The sequence below is a fragment of the Panthera leo genome, chromosome E1, assembly GCF_018350215.1.
Source record: "Panthera leo isolate Ple1 chromosome E1, P.leo_Ple1_pat1.1, whole genome shotgun sequence".
Taxonomy (NCBI): Eukaryota; Metazoa; Chordata; class Mammalia; order Carnivora; family Felidae; genus Panthera; species Panthera leo.
The window spans coordinates 30,128,010-30,155,283 of NC_056692.1; the positions used below are offsets into that span (position 1 = coordinate 30,128,010).

A 27,274-nucleotide genomic window follows, 5' to 3' on the forward strand; every position below is an offset into this window, starting at 1 on the left:
GATGGTGGTGCGGACAAGGTGGGGGGTACAATGAAGGGGAATTGAGGAGAGGATTAAGTCAGAATACATTTTGAGGGTGTGGTCAAATGCATTTATTAAAAGACTGGATAAATAATGTAAGAAAAAGAGGAGTCCATGACATTCTAGGCAGCTCTGTTGGAAGACGATGCTGTCATTTACTGAAACATGGGAGATTACGCAGGGCACAAGGTTGTTTCCCTTCAGTGAGAGTAGTTGCTATTTCTCACATATTTATTATTTCCCAAACACCCAACCCAGTGGGCTCTTACTTATTTGTTTAGTGAATAAATCTTAATATATAATGGTATTAGTCTCAGGATATTTTCAGCTGGAAGTAATGGAAAACTTTGACTCAAATTAGTTTAAAGCATGAACAGTTGATTATCTCACAAAACAGGGAGAGCAAGCTCTGGGCCTGATTCATCGCTGCATCTCTGCTCTGTGGACCTCAGCCTCAGACTCCTCCTTAGACTGATGTGTGGCAGTTTCCAGAGTCACATCCAACCCAACCACAGGAGAAAGAGGCAGTGTCTTTCTCCCTCTCTCTCTTTATCCCTCTCCTTCTTTTTCTCTGTCCCCCATCCCTCTGTCTCAAGAGTGAGAAAACTCCCCCCCCCCCACTACTCTGGTTGTTTTATGGGGCAAATCAGGCCTCAGGCAATCAGGCAAAGGAAGCACCTTTAAGTCACTGGGGCCTGTGTCTGAAGCTGGGGTGGGGTCTGCTTGCCTCAGGCACCTGGCTGCAATATGGTCAGGAGGATACCTGAACCAAGTCTGGATTTTGTTGGAAAGGAAGAAGAGGGAAATTGGAACCTGTATGAAACCAATGTTGTCAATGCTGACAAAATGCCTTATAATAATGATGAAATTGTAGGCTTATGAGAAGTTATGTGAATTCTGAAAGTGTTAAAAAAAACAAAACAAGACAAAATCAAGTGCTTTGGTGATGCTTATGGATATTCTAGATATAACAATTATCCAGAATGTTAAATTAGTCTTGTAATTGATTATCGCTCTATAACCACATTTCCTATGAATTTGAGATAGCTTATGAAAAATAACTTCAAATTTCTTATTAAAGTTATTTAGTAAATATTTCTTGAGCACTGTGTGCAAAGACTTGAGTTAGAAATAGAAAAGGAATAAAAGTACATATACAACTTGTCCCAGTTCATCAGGAGGAAAAGAAGAAGGCACCAAACAGTTGCTGAAGACCTGTCCTACATGTTGATGAGGTTATTACTTTTAATTCTCCTAATAGGCCTACAAAGTAGTCATATTACCTTCATCAGACATTTCTAATGGTCACCAATATCTGGTTCACCTCTTCTTCTGAGTTCATGGAAGGCTGCGCTTCCCAGGTCCACTGAGGTTGGCTCTGTGACAAGAAGTCATATAGGTCACTTCTGTGTTGGGCATTAATTGCTGGTGTGAAAACTTCCACTCTCTTCTATTGCTCTAGCACCTGGAATGCCATGTGTCCACAATGGCATAGTTTCAAGATGGTGAAGCCAGCCTCCAACCTCCTGAGTCCCTGAATAACTACAAATCTGCTATGGTGTGTAATGCAAGGGAGAGAGACACTTTCTTCAGGTTCTACCACAGGGAGATTTGGTTACCACATGATAGTGCAGGATAGTTAGTTCTAACATAGATAGTTTATCCCTTTTTTAAAAAAATTAATGTTTATTTCTGAGAGAGAGGGAAGGAGAGAGAGAGGGGGAGAGAAAGAGAGCACACATGAGTGGGGGGAGGGGCAGAGAATGATAGAGACACAGGATCCGAAGGAGACTCCAGGCTCTGAGCTGTCAGCACAGAGCTGGACATGGGGCTTGAATCTACAAACCGTGAGATCATGATTAAGTCAGATGCTTAACTGACTGAACCACCCAGGTGCCCTGATAGTTTATCCTCATATGGAAGATGAAGGTCCAGAAGAATTGGTGACTCACCCAAAGTCACCAAGAATGGCATCATCCGGCTATGAGAACACAGGCTTAGTTGGGCTCCAAAGCTTGTACCTGCTCTGCCAGTGCATGCCAGCTTCCAAATTAGGCATAGTTCTTGTCACAAAATTGGCCCTCAATGAATGTTTTATCGATGATTATTATTAGTGATAACTTACATGTTTTTATTATATGTGTTTAACATCTCAGCCAAGGTTTTCAAAGATACATACCACATTTTTTTTTCCTCTCATTTAGCCCTTACAGTAAGCTTATTAGGTAGGTCTTAGTAAATTTCTCTCTGTTTGTCTGTTTCCTCCTCCTGCTAAAGAAATAATTATTGATATTCCACGTTGAGCCAGCACAGTGTTCGCTGTTGGCTGTACAGTAGATGCTGTCTAAGGATTAGATTCAATGACTTGTCTGCAGACTTACAATAGGAAGAACTAGAATTTAATCAGAGATTGTTTTTTTTCTTTGTAAATTTTCTAATGTTTTTATATCTTATTTTTGAAAGAGACAGGGCATGAGCGGGGGAGGGGCAGAGAGAGAGAGGGAGACACAGAATCCGAAGCAGGCTCCAGGCTCTGAGCTTTCAGCACAGAGCCCAACACAGGGCTCAAACCCACAAACCGTGAGATCAGGACCTGAGCTGAAGTTGGATGCTTAACTGACTGAGCCACCCAGGTGCCCTACAGATTGTCTGTTTTTTAAACATAGGAGTTTATAGTCTAGTAGAGGGCCAAGAGAGCTACATAAGTATCACTAAATATAGTAGTCAAGAAGGTCAGAAAGGTGGTATAGTGGTCTTATGACTGAAAAAAAAACTACTGTGCAGATTCAAGTATGGAGGGCATGATCACTCCCAGTTGGGGTTACTTGCAACGTTTTCACAGAGGCTCACCTGAACTTTGATAGGATTTGATAGAATGGATAGGATTTGGACTGAGGACTGTGAAGTGAAAGGGCATTCCAGTGACCTAAAATATTGGAAATGCATTTGGGGGAAATATTCAGAGTGTAGTTGGCAATACTACTGGCTTTGCATTGGAGCAGTAGGTGGGTGAGATGAAAAGAAGAGGGCAGGACTATGGAAAGTTAACACAGGAAGCAGCCTCAGAGATGGACCCATTCAGGGAGGTCAAGGGTTAACTTTGGTCTGCTGGGTGTGACCAATGATTAGTGATTCTGAAGCTCACTGGTGCTTAGTGGGAAAGAGCCAAGGGCCCATGAACTGTGAAATTCCAAGGGCACCTTAGGAAAGGAATGGTGCCCAAAAGCCATGCATCTAGCATCTCAAATCCTGTCCAATCACCTTGATTTCATAGTCAAGGGAACTATGATCTGAGAGAGAAAGCAACTCCTCCCAGGTCACAGGGCTCCACTTGTGACACAGCTGGAACTAGAACAAAGACCACCTGATTTCTTCTCCCGTGCCTTTTTTCTCCACACTAGGCATCAGAATCTGGAAGACCTTAATGCATTTGAACTATCGCGTAGGTGAGAGGGAGGCTCTGCAAGATTTTCAGCATGTACATTGCACTGAAATGGCAGTGAGAGTGTACCATGCAGAGGGACATGTGGAAAGGTGGAGGCAGGGAAAGGGTTAGGTGAATTCCAGAGTAGAATAAGGAGTCGTGTAATCACACCTGAATTAGTGCGATGGAAGGGAAAAAGGATAGAGGAGCGTGACCACGACACAAGAGAAAGAATTCTTGTTGTTATTAACGATGCTGACAATGCTGTTCATAAACAGGATCAGATCACTGTTCTAGAAAGTGATGTTGAAAAGAACATTTCCCCCGAGAAAGCCCAGACTAATCCCATGTTTAAACAATCCTTGGATGTTGTATTCCAGGCTGAAGTGAGCTGTTTCTCTGAGTGCCAAATACCCATATGAAAATTAAAAAAATGAGTCCAACATCTGAATGTTTGGGCTATATGACGCCAAGCGTCCCACACAGCTGATTCAGAGGCAACAAGAGGGCATATGGTGCTGACTGCTGGCAGGGCATTTTGTAGATTCCACTAGGACTCTGAAAAGTGTCGGTATGGAGAACGCATTACCCAGACAGCACTCATTTGTATGTTTTTGGCAAATCAACTTCACCTGACAAGGAGATGAGACATAGGAGCTACCCTACCTCATTCCAGTAAACTCCTGCTAAGAATAGTGAATGGTCTATATAATACTGGTCTATATCCTATAGGAAAATAGTCTATATAATAGCAAATTACAATGGCATGGAACGTTCCCTCTCTGGGTAATTTTGAAATATTTTCTAAAAAACATCTGTAATTATTAAGCCATGAACTTGAGAAAGGTAATATGTGATGGAACAGAAATAAACAGATCCCATGGGACTTTGAAGAAAACCTGTATTTGGGTTTACTCATCTCTAAAATGCTTAACAGACTGACAGGAACAAAGTAGGCACTTAAGCAATATAAATTTTCATTCCATTCCATGGACGCAGAATTTGAAGTTCATAAGACAATTCACGTGAGCCTCATTTCATTTGATGAAGGTCAAATTAGTTGGGCCCTGAAACATGAACAAACTTTGCCCAGTGCCACCCAACTAGCAAATGGTGAGGACCAGGTTTGAGTCTCTGCCTTTTGGCTTGAGGTCCAGTGTACTTTTCACTACACCATAATAATGAACATATTATGTATATTACCATTTCTCCTTTAGCAGGCTATAATTTTGGCAGTCCGTACTGGGTTTTATTTTCCACTGTGGCTTGTGCAATAGTTACCACCACTGAGTATTTTTAACTGACAGAACAGATTTCTATTGAGAAGCAAACTTATGCATTATCCTGAGAAATGGGCTGAATGTTGTAAGGTGAGGCCCCAAGAATAACTTGGGGATCACAGAGTACTTTCAACTTGGGATCTTGGGGCACTGGTCCATTTTAAAGGAACTTGGGTACTACTTTCAAATAAAGAGGCTTTCAGAACTTCTAGATTGTTGAGAATAAGAAAGCTGTGTCTCCAATTATTCATTTCTTTTTAAACTTTAATTAACTCATTTATTCGTTCATAAATGCCATTAAGCATTTATCGTGTGCCAGGCACAGTGCTAGGGGCTGGAGAAAAAGAGGCCTACATAGTCCCCACCTTCAAGGAGCCCACGGTTTGGGTAGAAACAGATAAAGAAAGAATGTGTTATATGATACAGTGTGAGAACAGAGGCAGTATAGATGCACAGGATGCTATGGGATGTTGAGGACGGGCATCCAACTGAGACTAACAAGCAGGGAAGGATTCCCAGAGGATTTGCTATCTGGGCTGGGGTGTAAAACACCGTCAGAAGTTATGAGGACTTAGAAGTGCATGAGACATGATGGAGGTCTTCGCCAGCCGAAAGGTGGGAAAGCACCGGTAAATAGAGTGTGTGGCCATAGTGGAGAGGAATAAAAAAATGTGGGTGGGGGACAGATTATGAGAAGCCTCAAAGTCCAAATGTTTACTGCTTAATATACATGGGAGGTACTTTTTAAAAATATGTTTAATGTTTATTTTTGAGAGAGAGAGAGAGCAAGAGAGAGAGAGAGAGAGAGAATGAACACAAGCGGGGGAGGGGTAGAGAGAGAGGGAGACAGAGGATCTGAAGCAGGCTCTCTGCTGACAGTGGAAAGCCTGATGCAGGGCTTGAACTCACAAACCATGAGATCATGACCTGAGCTGAAGTCCAGTGCTTAACTGACTGAGCCACCCAGGTGCCCCTCACATGAGGGGTACTTTTTAGACCCAAGTCATCCCAGCTACTGCTGGTGAAGGCTCATCCAAATTCTGTGATTATGTGTATAAACACCAACGCACATACATCCCGCAAAACATCCGTTATGCTGATATGCTGAGTGAAGATAGTAAACAAAGCTGTTTTAAGTTTCTAGATGATTTCTTCCTCAGAGATGGGAGTTGGAGCTTTCAATCGTGTAGCTTGTTCGTTTGGCTTGCCATCTAAATCCAGTGGGTTAATATTCACAGGCACTGGAAGTGAAGGAGAAGCAGGGCAGACAATGTTTGGCAGAGCTGAGTGGACAAAGTCCCATCAGTGTCCAGGCCTCGGTGGCACTGAGGTGCCATCACTCCCACAAAGACATAAACAATACAGACTACCTTTAAACTTTCAGCAACAAACTACCTCTCGGGTTCCTTGGTCAGGGGAGTACATCTTTCCAAGGAAAGATAGGTATGGAGGATGAAGTCTAACAGAAGTGGAGACTGATCATGGAAGAAGACCACAAGTGTGTGTGTTGGGAAAATGCGAATCACGGGACCATAAACTCTGAGAGCTGGGAGTTTTAGGAAGCAAGTTAAAGAGTCCAGGATCCAGCCAGGGCTTTCTGCATCACTACATGAACATTGTTTACTTCATGTATTGCTCAAGGCTGGACAGAGTCAAGCCTGAACAGCAGCCAGAGTCAAAGAGAAAATCTGTATGTGTGGTGGAGGTAATATGAGTCATTTCTGCTTGGCTCTGCTCTCAGAAAAATTTCTGAAAAATTTTATAGGCAGAATTGGCATCTCAGATATAAAGTAGTTACCAGGTCTTGTTTCTAAGATTCAAATGTGTCTTTATTTCAATTTTATTTTTTTCAATATCAGAAATCTAAGCTTTATTACTGCTGCTTTTAATTCTTTCCCAAATAAATATGTATGGTATTATAGGAATACCCAATAGCAACTCTGTAGATGAGGATCAAATGTGTTTTCAAAAGAAAAATAATGGATGCGATAAAACTGTTTATCTTTGTTCTAATTAGCTCAACCAGCAAATTTGGAACATCAAAGATCTTTGCAGACTTTGCTAAACTGTTACTCCATTTTCACTAAAAAAATGCTACAGACACAATTGGGTGTCCATTGATATACACACCCATTTGATTAATTCTATAAATTAGGGTGTTTATAGCATGCAGTTATGGGCTGAATTATGTCACCTCACCCCACTCCACCAAATTCATGTGCTAAAGTCCTAACTCCCTAACCCCCAGTACTTCAGAATGTAATTGTATTTGGAGGTAGAGTCTTCATTTATTTTATTTTTTTTAAGCGGGCTTCTTACCCAACAAGGGGCTCAGTGTGAGGCTTGAACTCAAAACCTTGAGATCAAGACCTGAGCTGAGATCATGAGTTGGACACTTAACCTACTGAGCCACCCAGGAGCCCCTGGAGATAAGGTCCTTAAAGAGGTAATTAAAATAGAGTCATTAGGGTAGGCCCTAATCCAATAGGACTGGTATCCTTATAAGAAGAGGAAATTTGGATACAGAGAGAAGAATGATGTGAAGACATAGGGAGAAAATGACCATCGAGAAGCCAAGGAGAGAGACCTGGAACAGACGCTCCCTCACGGCTCTCAGAAGGAACCAACCCTGCCCACATCTTGGACTTCTAGCCTCCAGAACTGTGAGACAACAAATTTCTGTCGTTGATGCTAGCCAGTCTATGGTGCTCCATTATGGCAGCCCTAGGAAATGCAACACAACATGCATATTTATTCTATCTAGATATTAGTAAGTTTATAACATGAACATTTATTTTCTGCCATCTGTTCCTTTTCAGTTTGGCCTCAGCATTCGGATTTCTTTGAGGAGAATGACCTGTCCTCATTTTATGCATTCTAGATAGGACTGTAAATAAGATATTTGGGGGGCAGGGTGGACATGTGACCTGAATTAGGCCAACGAAACTCTCTCCTGGGACTTTGACTCTCAAGAAGAACTAGGATGAAAATGACACTAGAAGCTTATTCATGGTGCTGACAACTGCCTGCTAAATCGTGTCTGCTACACAAATCAGTGTTGTTGCCAGCGCCCTGCTTTTTTGTAAGTATGGTTGTCTGGCATTCTCATGGATTCTAAGAGCTGCCCCTCATTTTCTAATAAACTGTTTTATCTTAGATTAGAAAGATGATATTTTTTATAGCTTGCAAGCAATTATTTTTAATCCTGTTCGTGCCATTTTTTTCTATTGAAATCTAAAAGAAAATTTACTAATTTTTTTTATTTAAAACCCTTTCCTTGCTTAATTCTCTTTTATTCTCCCGTGTAGGTTTTAGGCATTCATCATTCAATAAATGTGCACTGAGCACCTATTATGTGTCAGATATTGCACTGGGTGTTTTCATCAAACTGGGAGTTGGAAGTTGTTTTGTGTAATGTGGGGTATTATCGAATATTTAGAAATTAGATATTTCACATGTTATTAAACTGCATTTATGTAGAGTCTATATATATTTATATCAACAGCATAAATTAAGTAGGTGGAAAACCCCATCTAAACTTGGGGAATTTTATATCAGCAAGTGTTTAGCATCTGCTGTGTACAAAGATCCGTATCAGGTAATACGGGGGGGGGGGGGGTACAAAAAAAAAAGATAAAGATTGCCCAGCCTAAAGGCACTTACTAGGAGCTCCTCAGATATATTTAACAGTTAACAAATAGGAACACGTTCTATAGTGAATACCAAACCTTAAGAAAATGAGAAAAATCCATCTGAATCCTCTGACAATGCTACCACAGGAGAATTTGTTGTGTTCACACCATGTTACATACTTTAATGTCAGATCTCATTTAATACTCATAGCCAACCTGTGAGCTGGGCACTGTTATCATCCCATTTTACTCGGATAGAAACTGAGACCAAATGAGGTTAGCAAACTTTCTTGGATCCTTCATAATTTTTCAATTTGCACACGAATCTCTAATTCTAGAGGCCAAAGATATCCCCTTATCCTCTCAAAACAGTCAACAAAACAGAACAACTTAATATGCCAACATTCAAGGAGCTGGAGTTAGGACCTGTGCATCCTTGCCACTGTCTCCTGTCCTCTCCTGGATTTAGAACTTTGTTTGATTTGATAATTGTGTCCTCACATCCAGGCTATCACAACTATTTCATGTCGAAACCCTGGGAGTGTGAACTTTGCCCCAAATTCGTTTCTAAGCCTAGGGGCAGGAGCTTTGGTAACAGACTACCAAGGCTAGAATTTCCAAATAAATCAATATGCATCTTCTATGGAATTCACTGCAATGGGAGTTTGTATTTATCATTACTTGGCTCCTAGACTCATTTAAGAGAGGCCAACTGGCAGCTCCCATCTCTTATAAAAGTTTCCAGAAGACAAAACATGAAAGTTCTGTTTCATTTTTTCCTGGGATTCTTTTATCTTGTGTGAGCATCAGTAATCAAAGTGGCATTTACTAGCTTGGCAAATGAAGAAACCTTTACTTTCCCACAAGCTCAGTTGTAGGTATCAGGCTCTCCTAAAGTTTCCATAGCAAATAGCTAGCTGAGTGTGCAAAAGGAAGAAAGACAGAAAGTCAAAGAAACAAAGAAATACAGAAAGAAACAAGGAAAGACAGAAACAAAGAGACAGAGAAAGAGAAGGAAAAAAGAAAGAAAAAGAGAAAGAAAGAGAACAGAGGAAAAGAAAAGAGAAAAGAAGAAAGAAGAAGAAAAAGAAGAAAGAAGAAAGAAATCTGCAAGGAAAAAAATAGTATAACAAGGACCACACTGATCCTACATTAGTTTTCTAGTGACTTGCAGAGTTTGTAATTTTTATCATTTACCTTTCTCTCCACTACACCAATTCCTAGGGGAGGGTTCATTTTTTATTCATTCTGAAAGTTTACCATCAATCATCCTCTTAAAGAGCTTGCCAGAAACTTGGACAGAGCCTCATAATAAAATTGCACAGACAGAGGACTAATTGATTTCTATAAATAATGTTTAGCTGTAAAGATATGAAAGGTGGTTAGAACCACATGTATTAATCTCCCTTTTGCTCCATCTGTGTCTGCAAAAGCAGACTGTACCTTGACAAAGTACCCTGACTATTTTGCCCTGCAAACACACAGCAGGAGATTAACACCAGATGGCCCACCCCTCCCATTTCCTTGCCCTGCCCTCCGCCCCGCCCCCACCTCCTCTGGCCAAATCCTCTAATTACTCCTCCCCTCTGGTCCCCACTTTATATCCCATAATTTTAAAATTCACTTTCCATTACCATCCCTGCACTGACAACATGCCGAGTTGACAGTCCCCCATTTCTCTCCACCCTTCCACCTTTCTGTACAATAAACAAAAACACAACCCAAACCTCAAACACAAAAGCTTTTCATCAGACTGCAAGACTAACAGTGTTCAGAAAAAACAGTAACTACCGGTGCTAAAGAATTATTAATGTGTGTGTCTTGGAAAGAGGGGGATTAGAGAGGACTCACGCTGGAGGACACTCTCAGGCACTACTAGCTTTAATCACATGGCACCAAAATACCCAGCATTTACTACTTGTCAACATCATATAAAACGGGAACAAAATTATATCTGGGGAAATAAATGCTGGCTGGACAAAGATAATGCTATAAATCTCATGTTGCTGGAAGAATGTTGAAAACCCGCAGAAGCCCCATCTGCTCAGGCCAACTGTGATAGGCTGAAATAAAAAGCGAACTAGAGACAGGGCAGGGCTGTGTGATAGATGCCCAATTCCAAATTATGAACATTAGGTGGTTACATCGCAAAGACTGATTCATAAGGGCGCCATCTTAACTGGTTGGGTCAATCAGCTGGTTCCAATCCCAACTAAACACAACACAAAATGTCATACTTAGCATCGAATATCATTTTTCTGGCTACAGATTAAATACAAAATGAATGATTACTTTCACTTGGGAGACAGGAAAATTGTCACACTAGACAGAATTCGATGAAATTGGCCCATTTCTTCCTCTTCTTCTTCTTCTTTTTTTTTTTTTTTCTTCTCTTTTCCTGGCCTGAATTGCTCCTAGATGATGGTAGATATTTTCCATAAATAAGAGTGCTAGGGAGTCTTTTTTGATGGGGCAACACAAATGACTAGATTGATTCAAATAAAGTAATTCTACATCAGTCTAATTCTGAGAGCATTAACTATTCCTGATGATTATCATACTTGAAATATGGTCATAATTTTAAAAGCTTTCACAGATACTTTCCTTTTCTGTAGCTTTTCATGTGAGGCAGCTCAAACTTTCTCAAAGCTTTTCTTTTAGGGGGAAAATGCATGCTGTGTTTCGTAATTTTAAGTCTCCGTAAAGTTAACCACACTTGTAAAAAATCACTTATTTTTAGCGTGGGCTCCTTCTGTAGCATTCCCTTCGTCTCCACACGCTGGTTAGTTGTCTGTCTTCACCCCCTTGCCCTGGCCTGCTCACGTCAGCCTAGCAGTTCCTTCTTTCAATGGCAAGTACTAAGAAGGCAGGGGCTGTTGTAGCCCCACTTGCTTTGCCTGGAGCTCCCAGTGATTTCATGAAGGCTACCAGCTCTGCTACCAGCCTAAAGTGTGTGGGATCTGCTGGCCGTTTTGTTATACAGCCATCCCCTGCTTTTCCAAAGTTTGCTTTATGCCGCTTTGCTTTTACCAAAGACCTGCATCAGTACCTGTTTTTGCTAACTGAAAGAAATCCAAAGAAGACTTTTGCTTTCACCAAAAAATGGAGAAAGGCATACACAGCATTCAGCATCTGTTTCGCAGCAGGCCATTATGGAGGCAGCGTGCACCTCGAGCAGCCCCGCCAAGCTCCTTCCCCAGGAACCATACTCACTCAGCCTTTCAGCATCAAGTGCCATACTTTGAACTGTGTCTGAGAGCGTGAGCACTTTATCTTGATTTATTTTGTGTATCTGTTAACAAGATGTGTCCCAAGGTATCAGAAAAGCTTAAAAAAATTATTTTGGGGGTCTGGGACAGTGCAAAAAATGTCCCATATAATTGAATGCTAATTGCTTCTTTGCTTTATGCCATTTAGGCTCACGAAAGGTTTTGTAGGGATGCTCTGCTTTTGATAGCTGGGGAAACCTGTAGTTTCATTAGCCACTTCTGCAATGGCCCTAATCTCATCTAAGCACTGGAGCGGAAGAAGATACCGGAAGGGAATGGTTGATTGGACATAAGGAAGTTTTTGCTTCCTTTTCTTTTTAAAAAGGTCTTGGGTAGGGAGGGCCCATGTTGGAACTGGGCCATTATGCTACTTGATTTCATAATTATTGACCTGGTTCTAGGAATTAGGAATTAGACAAGATAGCCCTTGAGGTGTATGTGAGGGGAGTTGCTTGGTCTGTGAGTTAGTGAGTGTGTCAGGACACAGTATGGCTGATCCAAGCCCTGAGTCCATGATGTTCAAATGACTGAAGCATTTCGAGCAAGCAAAAAATTAGCACATCTGTTCATTGGATCAGTGGAAGGAGCCTACTGAGCTCTGAAACACCATGGCCGATCTGTCTGGTGAATTATTTAGCATTCCCAAAAGCTAGGGTGTTCTCCATGTAGGCTGGTTGGAAAGTTAAAAGTGCCAAGAAATACATGGTACTGTATTTATATTACCTGGAGTTGAAGAACTGTGTAACCCAGTTTCCACCGCTTACGGCAACAACTGAAGTCTGAAACCAAGAGTCAAGAGGAATACCTAAGCATGAAGGTCAAACTTGGATTCCACACATCTAATCAAGTGAAGCAATCACTGCTTTCTGACCAGTAGGTTCACACTTATAAATGTACCCTCAAACACAAGATTAAAACCTTGAAGTAGGTAAATCATCATGTGTTGGGACCAAATGCACCAGAGTCCTAGTAGAAGGATCCACCTAAGTACATCGGTAGGAACTTGGAGGTCAAAGAGAATGAAGTCAATCTATGGCCTTCCTGAGTGCCAGGCAAAGAAAGAGTCTCTGAGAAGACACCATAGTCCCAATGGAGTCCTAAAGTCTTGAGAAGAAGGAGGACCCTCCAAGTAGCCTTAAGATGTTTGAGCCATGGTGTCTGAGAATAAGCAAGCAGAGTCATAGTCATGGTCATATTCATGGGAGTATGAGGTGATGTGCCCTGGGGTCTGCCTACTCCCTGGTAGATGTCTCCCAGACAGTCCCAGTTCAGTGCACATTCAAGTTGAGGTGGTCAAATAAACCTTCTGCATCTGCCTGTCTCCTGAGCTGTCGAGCTTCCTCCTCACCTCAGGTTTAGATAGCTGTCTTTGTGGTTTGAAATAGCTAAGGGCAAAGGTTTAGGTCCTTTCCCCCCATCTATGCCCCTTTGGCCAGAGTCCTCATCCTCCCTCTTTGCCACCTTCCCTAGGTGACCAGTGCTCCTATGCTGGATACCAGTGGCCCAAGGTCACTTGCTATATTATTCCACCAGGACCATGCCCTCCCTAAGAGACTCTCTCAGTTGTGCTATTTGAGAGACCTGGAGATGGTGTCCCCTTCCTAGCTGATGATACATAAGCTAAATACAGTAAAGCCATTCCAATTAGGGGAGCAGAATGGTGTAGGACTAAAATTGGCAAACTTTGTAGAAGAGCCAATAAATAAATATTTTAGCCTTTATAGGCCATGCAAGCTTGGTTGCAAAAGCTCATCTCTGCTGACCTGGTGCTAAAGCAGCCATAGTCAGTTTGCAAATGAATGAGTATGGCTGTGTTCCAATAAAATGTTCTCTATTAAAATAGGGGACAAGTTGGATCTGGCTTGTGGGGCCTTAGTTTGCTGACCCCTGGCATAGAAGAAAGAACACTACATGCGAATAAAGACCTGGCCCCCAGTCACAGCCCTAACCTTCACCACGTGCATGACTTCAGGCAAGTCACTTCTTCCTTTCTCACCACTCACTCCTCCCAAAGGAAGCATGTTGTAGAGAGGGTGACATGTGAGACTGGTCATGTGCCTGACATCTTCAGTTGTCTTGCTCGTCAATGGAGTTGTTGATGGCCAACAAAGCAAAGGCCACACAATTTGTTTTACAGGAAGGGTTATCACTGTGAGCATCTGCCATGAGATAACATACATACTCTCCTTTCTTCTTCATAGCGCACCAAGGTAGGTAATATGTTCCCTCTTTAACAGATGAGGAAACAGAGATCGGGGATGTTAAATGACTTGCCCAAGCCACCTAATGACCAAGTTACCAGGTCAAAATTCAAATCCAGGTCTGTCTAACCATACCCAAATTTCCTTTTCACCACGTAGCCTTCTGTGTAGGCAGTTTAGTTTTCAATCCCTTCATGCTAACCATTTTTCAGATGTTGTCTCTGACGTACTGTTCTCTCCGCAGTTGTTGGAGTGATCAGATATTGTCACTTCCAGGTGCAAATCTGCCCATTGGCTTCCCGTCACACGTTGGATAGAATAAAGCCATTCCAAATGAGCACAACAGCATAGATCCCAAATCCTTCCCACGTTTTATGAGGCCACTATGGTCTCTGCTATCTTGCTCCACCCTCTCTGACCTTTCTTCTCTGCCTCACTTACTCTGTTCCAGCCCCACACACTTTGCTTTGCCTTACACACGTCAAGCAGACTCCCACGTCAAGATTTTCACCATTGTGGCTCTCCAGCCTGGAACACTATGCTCTGTGGATCAGAATGGCTCATCCCCTCACTTAATTGATGCCTCAGCTTAAATGTCACCTCCTCAGAGAGAACCTTCCTGACCACCTTATCCATAAAAGCACCACTAATCACTCTGTCTCCTGATGGTCCTTTTGTTTTCGTTGTAGCTCCTATCACACTAGCCAATAATCACATTTACCTTTTTTCTTCTTCTCTCTTGCCTTGTGAAGGCAAGGGATTTGTCTTGTTCACTGACAAATGTCATCTAATCTCATAGGCTTTCAACGGCTATCTACTGATTGTTGAATAAATGAGAGAAAACATTGGAATGAGGCAACAGTGTGACTGGCTCAGAACCAGTTGACCACCACTCTGAGGGCAGTGTTTCAAATCTATCAGCAGTGTGAAATTTTGTCCTTGAATCCCCTTCTAGGAAGCACAGCTTGCTTGCCTTTGGCAGAACAACAAAAAAAATTAGGGTACTCCTTCGTCTCATCCTTAGAAAGTATGTAATACAGGAGAGGTGCCACCAAACTGGGAAAGATTAGTCTCACAACTGAATGGCAGAGGTCATCGAAGGTCCAAGGTTTTCCAGCTGCCAGCCGCCAAGCCACTTGTTGTTCCACCTCCTCCACCATCTGCACCATCCTTTTCTGCAGGGGCTGTTCCTGACCAGACTGCCACCACTGCTAAATCCTCTCCCCAGGCTTAAGGGCAGCATGAAAACCTCAGGTAAGCACTTTTGGTGGGAAAACACCATTCTTATCCAAACACTGTTACTTAATGGGTGGAGAAACCAAGAGCCAGAGAACTGAAATAGCTTGGCTAAGGTCCTGCTGCTTATTAATGTCACTTGTGAGTCTATAGCCTGAGTTTCCTGATCACAAAACTGGTCCTAGCTCCACACTGCATGCAAAATGTTAGAAGTACACAATCTGTAACATCCCAGGCTGCTCACTGAAGAATCAATTCAATTCTACATAGATGGAGCATCCAATATGGCTGGTCCCATAATTGCTGAGAGTCTGGGGGTGCAACAATGAAAACACTAGAGTCCCTGTCCCCAAAGAGTTTACTGGAAGTCTGAACACAGAATGAAAGAAATTGGATTTTTGGGGTGCATTTAAATGTTGATTAATAGGTGAATGCAGTAATCAGTTTAATCTCAAAGAGATTCTTAAAGCACCTTCCAAAGCTTCCTCAGTTATGCTTAGGCCTCCCTCTGCATATGATTCTTAAAAAGAGAGAGAGAGGGAGGAAGAGAGAGGAAGAGAGAGAGGGGAAGGGAGAGGAAAGGAAAAGTGAAAGGAAAAAAAAGGAAAGAAAAGGAAAGGGAAGCCAGCCCTCAGCCCAGACTTCAAAGATTATCTTCTGCATTATTGTAGCAACTTTTGATATGAGAATGCAGAGACTTTTGGTTACTACTAACCTAGTCAATAACAGACATTCCCTCCATCAATCAATGGCACATTTGAGGTCTTCTAGAACAACCTGGGTCAGTGACAGGGATTCAAGTACCCATACAACCTGTGAGATCAGTAGGGGGACTTAACGTCAGTCAGTCCCAACTGTGCTAAGCCCTGGCTCAGTTGTTCAGAGATGACCTCCTATAAGAAAAGCTCACCCTTGCCTTTAGAACAAATCTTTCCTCTCCATCACCCAGACAATAAAGTCCAAAAAGAGTGAAAGGGTAAGAGAGAGAGGCAGATAGAGCAAGCAAGAGCGAGCCACAAGTACACTGGCAGAAATAATGAGCAAGAGTTGACATTAACACAGAAACGCACCATTCCTGATTGCTTTGTATTTATAGAAGTAAAAACCAAGGATAAAAGAGAAACCGGAAAAAAAAAGGTACATACTTGCCTCTAGAAGCTTCTCTCCTTCCACATGCCCCATTCTCTCACCTCCCAAAAGATAAAGACACACTTTATCACAGCCCCAAACTACTTGGGACCAAGACTTTGCAGCGCACAGAAACGAAACCAGCTTTCCCTCCGCCTGACCCAGGATGCTTACCCGCTCGCTGAGTTCACTCATCCACTCTCCCCACATTTTCCTGCCTGTTGCATGCAAAGCATTGTCTCCAAACGCCAATTACTGATATTCAAAACTGCGGTTTTCCTACCCTGGTTAGAGACGCCTCCATGAGAGACCGGGTTGAGCTCTTGAGTTGAAAGAGAACCTGGGGGGTGGAGGGAAACCCCTTCTCGAACCTCCACGCGGTTCCCGTTACCAAGGGAACTCTCTTTGTCCTGGGAGGCGAAGAATGGCTGCCTCTCCCACGGCCTGGCTCCAGCAGTGGCCAAATCTCTGCACAGGGTCAAGAGCAGAGGGAGGGGAAGCCTCACACATGCTTCTCACAAAGAAATCACTTTCAAAGAATGAAAGAAATGGTGAAAATGCAGTTTGAGGAGGCACCCCGGTGGCGAGGGAGTAAGTTTATCTATGGTGCTGTGATCAGATTGGCGTTGGCTTTCCTGCTCCCCAAAAGGAGATTCAAATCTGTATCACAGGGGAGACAGTGATGGGAAAGTTGCAAAGGGTATGTCCCAGCCTCCTTCAGCAGAGGCTGAACATTGATCAGATGCACAATTAATTAGTTAAAATGCTTAGTTGAAGCTTCGAGCTGGATTATTTTGGCTCCTGGACTCGTCGGAGGAGCTGTCTGCCTGTTTTCTGGAAGCCTGGTGGGGCCCGGCCTGGAGATGGTAGTATCATTTTGACCGTGAAGCAAATTCTCATTTGCCCTGCATTTTAGGGACCTGCGTTGGCTTTCCTTTTCAGAATAAATTCTCTTAGGGAAGATGCCAAAGGAGGAACATTTTGTACATGCTTATTTTGAAACCCATTTGTCAAGGCTAGACCAGACTGAACAGTAGTTTGGAAAGTTTGGATGGATGTCGATTACAAGCCTAGTGCCTGGCACAGGGCAAGCGCTCAATAAAACATCAGCAGCCTGAATGGTTGTAGAAGGATGACTTGTTCCAGCATCTTATCTTTCTAGCAAGGTAAGAGGATAAAAACGCAATAAATGGAGCAGTTGAGGCTCGAGGACATGGCTTACCCAATGACCCATGACTGAATGGTAGTAGACAGACTCAAGCCCAAAGCCCATTATCTCTGACCGTGATGTCTAACTGCTTTTTTAGAACAGAGAATTCTCTATCCAAATGTTGTTGTACAAGTTTAAACACAAAAAAGGCAAATCAATAAAGGAAAACAGATACTGGCCACCTCTGCATCTGGTCTGGGCTAAACATGGGGTGAAGTTATTCACACTGATAGTGAAGTACCAAGCAAAACTGATACACATCATTGGTGCCTGTGTATATGATCGTAGGGATTTCCTCTACCATAAAATAATCTCCAAGAAGGAAAGCACCATGCTTCACTCCTTTTCTTCTTTCTTTCTTTCTTTCTTTCTTTCTTTCTTTCTTTCTTTCTTTCTTTCTTTTCTCTCTTAAATACCTACTAATATGCCTACTACATAGCAGGTGCATGATCCTTAAGGACGGAGGATCAATGAGTCCATTTTTGAATGTTTTATTGTCAACTACATTAGGCCCCAGGGAGGACTCAGGAGATGTTGAAGGCATAGTATCTGTGCCTGTGAAATTTAAGATTTATGTAAAATGAAGGATTCAGTCCTGAAATATCACTTAAGCCTATTGCAGCAAGTGTAGCTGAGAGTAAAAGAAGTAATGCATTTATTTAATGGATGAAAACCAGCTCTCTCGGTGGTTTTGTCTGTCAGACTGTGGCTGTAAAATCCCAGGAGCTCTGAGCTGCAAACAGGCCCAGTTAGGCTGGCAGGGTCCATGCTTATTTCTTGTCAATACCCTTGGCTTTTTCAGCCTGCCTCCTGGAAAGAAACCCTGGGTAATACACATGACCTCGTGGTAGAATGGCTGGAGATAGCACCATCATGGCACATTCCATACTCTGTGATGCTGCTTCTCTTTTACAAAAAGACTAATTTAAATCTATCAAAACCTACTACCAAAATACACAAGATATGCCTGGTGCATAACCACAAGAAAATAGCCTTCTGGACACTCTTATTAGTTGGGATTTGTGGGCCCAGATTTCCCTCTCATTCTCTCTAGGGGATGCTGACACAGGACCTACTTTGCATGGCCCACAGCACTAACTTGTCAACCAGGGGAAAATTCCAGCCAAAGGGATCAGGGTCCTGGCCTCACTGCACCTTCACAATGGAAACAGCAGGTGGAGAGTGCTAAGTGCCAGAGTCTCTGCCAAAAAGACAGACTAATGCTTTCAGGTCATCTGAAGGTCATAGATGAAGACTGAGGCCCAGAGATACAGACCAAGTGGGCAGAGTAGACGGGACTCCATGAATGGAAATGCCCCCTCCTATCTTCCCGAGTGGCCTCTGACTTTAGGCGGAGGCATGCCTCTCATCCTGGCCCTCCTGTCTGGTCATGCCACTCTTCAGAGTAAGATACTGCCACGTCTATCCACTGTCCTTAGACCGAGTCCAATATCTGAGGCTTTCTGTCATCTGCACTGCCCAGCTTTGCCTCAGAGACTGCATTTACTCACCCAGTATCTTACCTCTTCTCTGAAATACTCAGGTCATTTTATTTCACCACATTCTTTCTCTTGCATTTTACTCTGCTCATATGTAACACAACCAATGGCACTGTCACAGACAGCACCCCAAATCGACTTGCCAGACCTCTCTGCTTGTGCCAGGGAGCCCTGGGTAAGGTGCTGTGGAAGGAGGGTTTCGGTGGAAGGATGCTCACTTAGAATTATGTTGTGCTTCACCAGAAGGAAGGAGCAATGTCTTATACTCAGCATTCATCATGGCGTGCTGTGCATTTTGGGGAGAGAGTGAAGAAGGAGAAGGAAGGAGAGGAGGAGGAAGGAGAGGAGAAGGAGGAGTTGGAGAAAGGGGGAAGGAATTAGAATTCAGCCATACCTGCCACTCAAGGGCATTCACGTTTTCTGGTGGTGAACCACCTCTTGTTTGAACTAATACCCTTGTCATACATTACAGTCTGAAGTAAATGAGGGCAGCTGGCCTTGTGTCAGGTAATATGGACTGGTGGAGACTGTGGTAAAATAGAGACTAAATGCTATATTCAAAGGGCACGGTAGTATCTCTAGCCACTGCCTGACATGTGGGACTGAAGCCCAGGATTGCCAGCACTTTTTACTTTTTGAAGAAAAGCCAAAAATGTGAAAATGTATGAAATTTCCCAATTTAACAGTGTTGATTCAAAATGCTCACAAACACTGCATACGACAAACAAAATATATCTATCGAGTTCATGGGCTGCTACTTCATGACCTCTGCTCTATGTGGGACTTTCCAGAGTGTGGGCACAGGCATCTGTAGGCAGGGGTGTAGAGCTGTCATCAACAATCCAGATCACAAAACTTATGTGAAGACATCCAGAGGGTAACAGGTAGAGACATAAATGACCTCAACATGCTACTTCATGAAGTAGAGGGTGCCACAGTGATCAAATATAAAAGCGATCAAATATAAAATCAAAATGGGGAAAAAATAATGGAAGACCTACCTCTTTCTCAGGAATTGTGGCAATGGAAGTGTTCAGTGCTCCCATCCAATTCAGGGAGCTGGACAGCTCCAGAGGCAGTCCTCCCTAATCCACCTGTGGTGCCAGAAGGCTGAGCTGGCAGACTGGCAGAAAAGGGGTGGGGTGTGTGGGTGTCACCATGGCAAACAGAATGCCATGCCAGGGGGTAGGCATATGCATGACTCAACAAAAGTCCCTTTTCTCACTGGCCTCAAGCATACTTTCTCCAGCTCTTAGCCAGTATAAACTCAAGAAGCATTGTTTCTGGGGAAGGGCTGGCAATGGTGAGATCCTCCTCTTCAAGGAAGACCTTTCTTCACCATGAACACCTGCAGACGCACCGTCATGGTGCAAGTGGCCCAACTGTTCACAATGGCTGCCCTGCTTCTAGCTCTCTCTGTTTAACCTTGAGGAGACCACCTCTGCCCTTTGAATCCCTTTATACCATCACCAGTCTCCTTCCTTCTCAGCGTTATGACAATGTGCCCCTACTTGTCAAGAATTTGCTTTCTATATCCCTTTTCTCTCTCCCCTTCCCTTTGGTTATGATTCAAATCTCACCAATTAGTTTTCTACAAAGTCTGCTGGTTCCGAACTACCATCTCCTATTTCTACAGCCACCATCCTTATCCAGGTGCTCAACATTCCCAATTCCTGTTACTATTTGGGGCCTCTGAAGAAGGTTTTTCTTGCTTCCAGACTCTCCCCACCTGCCCTAAGCACCATTTCCATCATGTCATCCCCTTCCCTATTATTTATTATCTTAAATTAAAATACACAAACATGACCTTAAAAGACTTTTCCCCCACTGCCTCTGTGTAGAGCCTATTCAATTACCTTCAGGCAATGGAAAGAGCATGAATCTTGGAATCACACAGACCCAAGTTCACATCCTGGCTTTGCCATTTACTCCCTGTGTGATCTGAACAAATTACGTAACCTCCCCTGGCTTCATTTCCTCATCTTAAAACTGGGATAAATAATACCTACCCTGTACAGTTTTTGAGAGAATCATATAAGCTAATGCAGGCTATCCTCTTGTATACGTACTCAAAAAATGGTAGCAGTCATCAGTATTATTCTTTACAAATGTAGTATTAAAGGGGGAAAGTAGGAGGGTGTTTGCATCTGTAAGTAAGCAAGATGACAGATATTTCAAAAGAATATGAATCAAACTAAAGAAATTATGGAAATTCGTACAGCCCTATGTATTCTGCTACAGTGCAGAAGACAAAAAAGATTATCGAGAGAGGGGCGCCTGGGTGGCTCAGTTGATTAAGTGTCCGACTTTGGCTCAGGTCATGATCTCACGGTTCGTGAGACCCGCATTGGGCTCTGCGCTGACAGTATGATGCCTGCTTCGGATTCTGTCCCCCTCTCTCTGCCCTTCTCCTGCTCTATCTCAAAAACAAACATTAAAGAAAAAAAATTTTTTTTTTTAATTTTTAAGAGAAAAAAGGGAAAGCTAGTGCTATTAAGTCCCAGCAGTTTTGTCCCCTGGATATCTTAGCTATGTTAACTATGTTCTCCAACACAAATATGTGGCTGCAATCCAAGAAAGCCCCTGAAAGCTCCCTAGAAACAGACAGATGAATGGGGCGCCTGGGTGGCTCAGTTGGTTAAGCGTCCGACTTCGGCTCAGGTCATGATCTCACGGTCTGTGAGTGCAAGCCCCGCGTCGGGCTCTGTGCTGACAGCTCAGAGCCTGGAGCCTGCTTCAGATTCTGTGTCTCCCTCTCTCTCTGACCCTCCCCCATTCATGCTCTGTCTCTCTCTGTCTCAAAAATAAATAAAATATTAAAAAAAAAAGAAACAGACAGATGATGCCCAACTTATGGATTTCACTGATGTGTGCATGGCTTGTGGTCACCATTGCCTTCATAGCACCATTAAACATGGTGGAGTGGATAAACCAGCCCTACAAGAGATCCTAAGGGGGATCCTGTGAGACAAAGTACCAGAGACATCGCTACAAGCATGAAACCTACAGACATCACAGTGACTCTAAACCCATATCTTTCTATAATAACACTGAATGTAAATGGACTAAATGCGCCAACTAAAAGACACAGGGTATCAGAATGGATAAAAAAACAAGACCCATATATTTGCTGTCTACAAGAGACTCATTTTAGACCTGAGGACACCTTCAGATTGAGAGTGAGGGGATGGAGGACTATTTATCATGCCACTGGAAGTCAAAAGAAAGCTGGAGTAGCCATACGTATATCAGACAAACTAGACTTTAAATTAAAGGCTGTAACAAGAGATAAAGGAGGGCGTTATATAATAATTACAGGGTCTATCCATCACAAAGAACTAACCATTATAAATGTCTATGCGCCGAATACGGGAGCCCCCAAATATATAAAACAATTACAAACATAAGCAACCTTATTGACAAGAATGTGGTAATTGCAGGGGACTTTAATACCCCACTTACAACAATGGATAGATCATCTAGACACATGATCAATAAAGAAACAAGGGCCCTGAATGATACATTGGATCAGATGGACTTGACAGATATATTTAGAACTCTGCATCCCAAAGCAACAGAATATACTTTCTTCTCGAGTGCACATGCAACATTCTCCAAGATAGATCACATACTGGGTCACAAAACAGCCCTTCATAAGTATACAAGAATTGAGATCATACCATGCATACTTTCAGACCACAATGTGATGAAGCTTGAAATCAACCACAGGAAAAAGTCTGGAAAACCTCCAAAAGCATGGAGGTTAAAGAACACCCTACTAAAGAATGAATGGGTCAACCAGGCAATTAGAGAAGAAATTAAAAAATATATGGAAACAAACGAAAATGAAAATACAACAATCCAAATGCTTTGGGATGCAGCAAAGGCAGTTCTGAGAGGAAAATACATTGCAATCCAGGCCTATCTCCAGAAACAAGAAAAATCCCAAATACAAAATCTAACAGCACACCTAAAGGAAATAGAAGAAGAGCAGCAAAGACAACCTAAACCCAGCAGAAGAAGAGAAATAATAAAGATCAGAGCAGAAGTAAACAATATAGAATCTAAAAAAACAGTGGAGCAGATCGATGAAACCAAGAGTTGGTTTTTTGAAAAAATAAACAAAATTGATAAACCTCGAGCCAGGCTTCTCAAAAAGAAAAGGGAGATGACCCAAATAGATAAAATCATGAATGAAAATGGAATTATTACAACCAATCCCTCAGAAATACAAGCAATTTTCAGGGAATACTATGAAAAATTATATGCCAACAAACTGGAAGAAATGGACAAATTCCTAAACACCCACACACTTCCAAAACTCAAACAGGAGGAAATAGAAAGCTTGAACAGATCCCATAACCAGTGAAGAAATTGAATCAGTTATCAAAAATCTCCCAACAAATAGGAGTCCAGGACCAGATGGCTTCCCTGGGGAATTCTACCAGACATTTAAAGCAGAGATAATACCTATCCTTCTCAAGCTATTCCAAAAAATTGAAAGGGAAGGAAAACTTCCAGACTCATTCTATGAAGCCAGTATTACTTTGATTCCTAAACCAGACAGAGACCCAGTAAAAAAAGAGAACTACAGGCCAATATCCCTGATGAATATGGATGCAAAAATTCTCAATAAGATACTAGCAAATCGAATTCAACAGCTTATAAAAAGAATTATTCACCATGATCAAGTGGGATTCACTCCTGGGCTGCGGGGCTGGTTCAACATTCGCAAATCAATCAACGTGATACATCACATTAATAAAAGAAAAGATAAGAACCATATGATCCTGTCAATCGATGCAGAAAAAGCATTTGACAAAATTCAGCATCCTTTCTTAATAAAAACCCTCGAGAAAGTCGGGATAGAAGGAACAGACTTAAACATCATAAAAGCCATTTATGAAAAGCCCACAGCTAGTATCATCCTCAATGGGGAAAAACTGAGAGCTTTCCCCCTGAGATCAGGAACACGACAGGGATGTCCACTCTCACTGCTGTTGTTTAACATAGTGTTGGAAGTGCTAGCATCAGCAATCAGACAACAAAAGGAAATCAAAGGCATCAAAATTGGCAAAGATGAAGTCAAGCTTTCACTTTTTGCAGATGACATGATAATATACATGGAGAACCCGAGACACTCCACCAAAAGTCTGCTAGAACTGATACATGAATTCAGCAAAGTCGCAGGATACAAAATCAATGTACAGAAATCAGTTGCATTCTTATATACTAATAATGAAGCAACAGAAAGACAAATAAAGAAACTGATCCCATTCACAATTGCACCAAGAAGCATAAAATACCTAGGAATAAATCTAACCAAAGATGTACAAGATCTGTATGCTGAAAACTATAGAAAGCTTATGAAGGAAATTGAAGAAGATATAAAGAAATGGAAAAACATTCTATGCTCATGGGTTGGAAGAATAAATATTGTTAAAATGTCAATACTACCCAAAGCTATCTACACATTCAATGCAATCCCAATCAAAATTGCACCAGCATTCTTCTTGAAGCTAGAACAAGCGATCCTAAAATTCATATGGAACCACAAAAGGCCCCAAATAGCCAAAGTAATTTTGAAGAAGAAGACCAAAGCAGGAGGCATCACAATCCCAGACTTTAGTTTCTACTACAAAGCTGTAATCATCAAGACAGCATTGTATTGGCACAAAAACAGATACACAGACCAATGGAATAGAATAGAAACCCCAGAACTAGACCCACAAACGTATGGCCACCAACTCATCTTTGACAAAGCAGGAAAGAATATCCAGTGGAAAAAAGTCTCTTTAACAAATGGTGCTGGGAGAACTGGACAGCAACATGCCCACAGCAACATGCTGGACAGCAACTAGACCACTTTCTTACACCATTCACAAAAATAAACTCAAAATGGATAAAGGACCTGAATGTGAAACAGGAAACCATCAAAACACTACAGGAGAAAGCAGGAAAAGACCTCTCTGACCTCAGCCACAGCAATTTCTTACTTGACACATCCCCAAAGGCAAGGGAATTAAAAGCAAAAATGAACTATTGTGACCTCATGAAGATAAAAAGCTTCTGCACAGCAAAGGAAACTATCAACAAAACTAAAAGGCAACCAACGGAATGGGAAAAGATATTTGCAAATGACATATCGGACAAAGGGCTAGTATCCAAAATCTATAAAGAGCTCACCAAACTCCACACCCAAAAACCAAATAATCCAGTGAAGAAATGGGCAGAAAACATGAATAGACACTTCTCTAAAGAAGACATCCAGATGGCCAACAGGCACATGAAAAGATGCTCAACATCGCTCCTCATCAGGGAAATACAAATCAAAACCACACTCAGATATCACCTCACGCCAGACAGAGTGGCCAAAATGAACAAAGCAGGAGACTATAGATGCTGGAGAGGATGTGGAGAAATGGGAACCCTCTTGCACTGTTGGTGGGAATGCAAACTGGTGCAGCCACTCTGGAAAACAGTGTGGAGGTTCCTCAAAAAATTAAAAATAGATCTACCCTATGACTGAGCAGTAGCACTGCTAGGAATTTACCCAAGGGATACAGGAGTACTGATGCATAGGGGCACTTGTACCCCCAATGTTTATAGCAGCACTCTCAACAATAGCCAAATTGTGGAAAAAGCCTAAATGTCCATCAACTGATGAATGGATAAAGAAATTGTGGTTCATATACACAATGGAGTACTACGTGGCAATGAGAAAGAATGAAATATGGCCCTTTGTAGCAACGTGGATAGAACTGGAGAGCGTTATGCTAAGTGAAATAAGCCATAAAGAGAAAGACAGATACCATATGTGTTCACTCTTATGTGGATCCTGAGAAACTTAACAGAAACCCATGGGGGAGGGGAAGGAAAAAAAAATGAGGTTAGAGTGGGAGAGAGCCAAAGCATAAGAGACTCTTAAAAACTGAGAACAAACTGAGGGTTGATGGGGGGTGGGAGGGAGGGAAGGGTAGGTGATGGGCATTGAAGAGGGCATCTTTTGGGATGAGCACTGGGTGTTGTATGGAAACCAATTTGACAATAAATTTCATATATTAAAAAAAAAAAAAACATGGTGGAGCGGAGACCCACAAGTCATCTGAGGAAACCAGAACGTGAATCCTGACTCCATCAAAGTCCTAGCTTTGGAACTATGGGCAGGATACCGGATCTCTCCAAGCCTCAGGCCCTTACCTATAAAATCAACGGAACCATGCTATCTGTGTAGGGAGCTAATTAGATTTGCACCTCTTCCAAAGGGCTTCCCCTGTTTTAGCTGTGTGATACATGTTTCCTCTTATTCTCTTGGAGGGACCCAACATTCACATCCTTTAAAGAAAGTCCCTTGATCAAGGTGTTCTGATACTAACTACAGCTTTATCTGTGTCCTCTTAGCAAAATGCAATTTTAAATTTGTAGAGTTACAAAGATAAGTTTCTGAGTGAGTCAGGCTTGGTTGTTAACTTCTGGTTTTACTACTCACTAGCCCCATTACCTAGATATGTCTCAGTTTCTTTTTCTGTAAGATAGAAGTCACTGTCCTTCCTGTAGAGGATCCTCGTAAAGATTCAAGGAGATAATGCGGGTAAGGTGTTTAGAACAGGACTTAACAAAGAGAAAGGATCCAGCAGAGGTTAGCTGCTTTTACGAAGATGGAAAGTACCAGAAGTGGTACATCCCAGGATGGGATGTGGGTCCCATGTTGACACAAAGAAGTTACATGATCTTGGTCCATTCATATAACCTGTTTTCAGATTTAGAAAATGAAAGTCATGCCACCTGCCTTATATCCCAGGAATTTCATAAACATGAAACAATGTCATAGATCTGAAGATTCTGTGAAAAATGAAAAGCAACAGATTTACACATCTGCCAGCAAAAAAAGTTATTTTCAACTTCTCTTTGTGTGTGTGTGTGTGTGTGAGAGAGAGAGAGAGAGAGAGAGAGAGAGAGAGTGTGTGTGTGTGTGTGTGTGTGTGTGTGTGTGTGTGTGTCTGCCTGTCTGGAAGCTCCTCGAAGGTAGGAAGGGATATTTCCACTTCTTTTGCACCCATCCCATGGTTTCTACTTTAATTCTGTGTTCTCAGTACCCTAGTCAGTGCTTATTCCTTACCCATGCCTGCCTTGTAGATCAGGCTCAGATAAAAGCACCTACCCCTTATGTGTGGGCAGCATTTCTGCCGAGGCAAAGATTCCACTCCTAGGTTCGAGAGCCTGAGCTGCCCCAAGGAGAGGGGAAAGATTAAGCATCTGTAATAAATGTTCTCTAGGCAGGGAGGGAAAAATCACCTAACACTCTTGTGGCTTTTAGAAAAAAAGAGTAAGAGAGAAGAAAGAGGAAAAAGAAAAAAATCTGAGCCTTAAACAA

General features: G+C 42.2%; 1 protein-coding gene across 1 annotated transcript in view; it reads right to left on the reverse strand.

Moving 5' to 3' along the window:
* The window catches only part of ANKFN1 (ankyrin repeat and fibronectin type III domain containing 1), a 299,871-nt gene extending 283,372 nt beyond the window's left edge, over positions 1-16,499 (reverse strand). Inside the window, exon 1 of the mRNA XM_042915828.1 lies at positions 16,366-16,499. Coding sequence (XP_042771762.1) covers positions 16,366-16,401 — 36 coding nt within the window. The 5' untranslated portion in view covers positions 16,402-16,499. The remainder of the gene's footprint in view (positions 1-16,365) is intronic.
* Positions 16,500-27,274: the final 10,775 nt, after the last annotated feature.